The sequence below is a fragment of the Triticum dicoccoides genome, chromosome 2B, assembly GCF_002162155.2.
Source record: "Triticum dicoccoides isolate Atlit2015 ecotype Zavitan chromosome 2B, WEW_v2.0, whole genome shotgun sequence".
NCBI classification, from domain to species: domain Eukaryota; kingdom Viridiplantae; phylum Streptophyta; class Magnoliopsida; order Poales; family Poaceae; genus Triticum; species Triticum dicoccoides.
The window spans coordinates 627,685,241-627,688,007 of NC_041383.1; the positions used below are offsets into that span (position 1 = coordinate 627,685,241).

Genomic DNA, 2,767 nt, shown 5'->3' on the forward strand with positions numbered 1-2,767 from the left:
TGCAAATGCTTTCCTTATATCATGTTTTACAAACAACAATAGCCACTCACCCCAGGATGAGATTTAGAAGTCACAGAAGAAGCATCGGTTGAAGCGACACCCCATGCAAAACAAGCTTGCAATCCATCATCATTGGTCCAAATGGTTAAAGAAATTGGACCATACTGCAAAACAACACGGAAAAAAATGTCAAAGTCATCGCATCAATGGTCTCTCAAATTGCTCTCCGTTCAAATGACATTGTGTGAGTTGCTCCGCCCAATTTCATTTGAATTTGAGATTTCAGAAGTGACCCCTCTTCAGATTCAGAAGAAGAAGAGAGAAGCGAGCTAACTTTAATGCGGGTCCCACCTCCCATCCGCCCAAATTGAATCTCTCTCTCCGCCTCTCCTTCGTCCGTTTCTCTGCTCGCCTCCGCTCCCACGCACTCCTAGCTCCCCATGGCGGGGCGCTCGCCGTCGCCGAGGCAAGCCGGAGCAACGCCCAACCGCCTAAAGCGCAAGGCCCCTGCATCTTCCGCCGTCGCCTCCTCCTCCACCTCCTTAGGGGCGGACCAGGCGGCGGACGAGGAGGACATTGAGGAGCTGGAGAGGGAGGTTGCCGATCTGGGCCGCCGGATACTCGAGCACCGCCGTGACGCCGCCGCCCGCTTCATAGACGCTACAGTATCGCGCCTCGATGCCCTTCGCCCGCCCGCCTGCGTAGGTATGCGCGCTTCCGGCCTTGCTCCGGTACTAGGGTTTCCGGTTAGTTCGCCCCCATTTTGGGGGTTTGTATGATTTGCCCGTCGATAGGTAGTGCTTGAAGTATACATAGAAAAATGCCCCCCGTTTGTGATTCACTGCTAGTCAGGGCTTGGGAATAGGGAGACATGGGTAAAAGCCAGCATTTTGGATCTGTGTTGATACTTTTGAGCTAATGAGAGAAACGGAGGGAGGGATTTGTTTCTGTTTGCACAAATTTTCCTCAAATAATCATAGGAATCAGAATCATTGATTTCTAGTCTAGGTAAGTTATTTGATTGCCACTTGTAGTTGACAATATTTGCTTAGGCTCAGCTTGTGCTTGCTAAGCTTTGTTGTGTTGTGCGGAACTAACTGTATAATCAGTTGTGGAAATATAACCACGAAGACAGAGAGAAGCTTTGTTAGCCAAACAGCAAAATAGGCATAATTTTGTTAGGCAAACATGATCATCATAATCGACTGCAGCGTGAAACAGAACCTAGAAATTCTTGCTTATTTCTTCTTATGGTAAGCTCAACTTAGTTCAGTTAAGAAACGAAATGTTGGCAATTTATCATTTGACCTTACAGGATTGTTGTGTTCTACTGTGAGTGACGGGGAATTATGTAAAGTTTGACATATATTATGTGTAAGAAAACATGTTGCATGGTTATTTTACAAGGCGTGAGCTGGCAGAGTGAATCCTGATTGGATGCATTGTGGTTTTAGCTGGGTTTGTTATCTGGTCGGCAATTGCTGAGATAACTGTAACCCACAATTATTTGCCCTTTCAAATGCGAAAGCTAAAAATGTGGACTGCTATTTTTCTCGCCCTGTTTTCTCCTTTGCAAATTCAACTAAATATGTGCGTCACATCATCAGAACTCAGAAGTCAGCCCCTACGAATTTTGCTGTTATTTACTCGAAAAATACCTGACTACAAGCTCAGACTGCTACTTTGCAACCATGATAGATTAAACATCAGTTGTCATGGCATGAATAAAGGGCAAACGTATAGTAATGCAGTGACAATTTTACAAAAATATGGTAGTACACCAAGGCTGACACCATTATGGATATTGCAGAAGTTCCAGTTGAAGCGCAATCTGCAGCTGGAGCCTCGCACGCCGAAGCTGAACAAGCTACGCTTGAAAAGCTAAATATGTTCAAGTCCAAGACCGAGGCAAATATCGCGGCCATGCCCAATCTACTGGAGAAAATGAAGCAATGTGTTGCTCGCATGGAGAAGGTGGAGCAACTGAATGTGAATATACATCCTGTGTTTCAAAGAAAACGGTAGCGTTGATATCGTGCTTCTGTTTTATCTATTACGTGTGGGGCTGCTTGCTCACTCAGCAATTGTACCATTTTTAACATGTTGGTGTTGAAATAGCCTGATTCAAGTAGTACTTAGGCAGGATCTGTTACTGACAAAGCATTGATATTTACACTATGGATGTACTCCCTCTGTCTCAAAATGTAACATGTTGGTGTTGAAATAGCCTGATTCAAGTAGTACCATTTTTTGATGTCTTGCATTTTGAGACAGAGGGAGTAACATTTTGTCCAGATGTATTTAATCAGTGTGTGTGTGTGTGTGTGTGTGTGTGCGAGCGCGCGCGCGTGCGGCTATTTTGGTCACTTCTCCAGGCTGTGTACTCTTTGGTAACCTGTTTCTGAACATTATATGTGAAAGACAAGGCGGTACATGTTCCTATTTTGTCACCCGTAGTTTTAATATTTTAATGTGTGATAGGCTAACATTGCCTACTGGTTGTGAAGCCTGTGTAATAGCACTATACTCTTAATTCTCCTGCTAGCTGTTTTCTCATACGATTTACAATGTGGTCAGCATTCGGAACATTATGATGCTTATGATGCTCATAAATTAAGCAGAAGTTATCGGATATCAATAAAGATAATATTATTGAACACTATATAATAACAACTTACCAATATGTGTATCAAAGAAGTAATTTGTTACGGTAGTATTTCTAGCACTGTGATTATCAGTCTTTTCAGTTTCAACAACATGAATACTT

The 2,767-nt window shown here is 43.4% G+C and overlaps 1 protein-coding gene across 1 annotated transcript; it reads left to right on the top strand.

Moving 5' to 3' along the window:
- The first annotated feature begins 357 nt into the window (after positions 1-357).
- On the top strand, positions 358-2,445 carry LOC119365247. The gene is made up of 2 exons (XM_037630859.1): positions 358-705; positions 1,811-2,445. Exons 1-2 carry the CDS (start codon positions 441-443, stop codon positions 2,023-2,025), a joined length of 480 nt encoding a protein of 159 aa, XP_037486756.1. The 5' UTR covers positions 358-440; the 3' UTR covers positions 2,026-2,445.
- Positions 2,446-2,767: the final 322 nt, after the last annotated feature.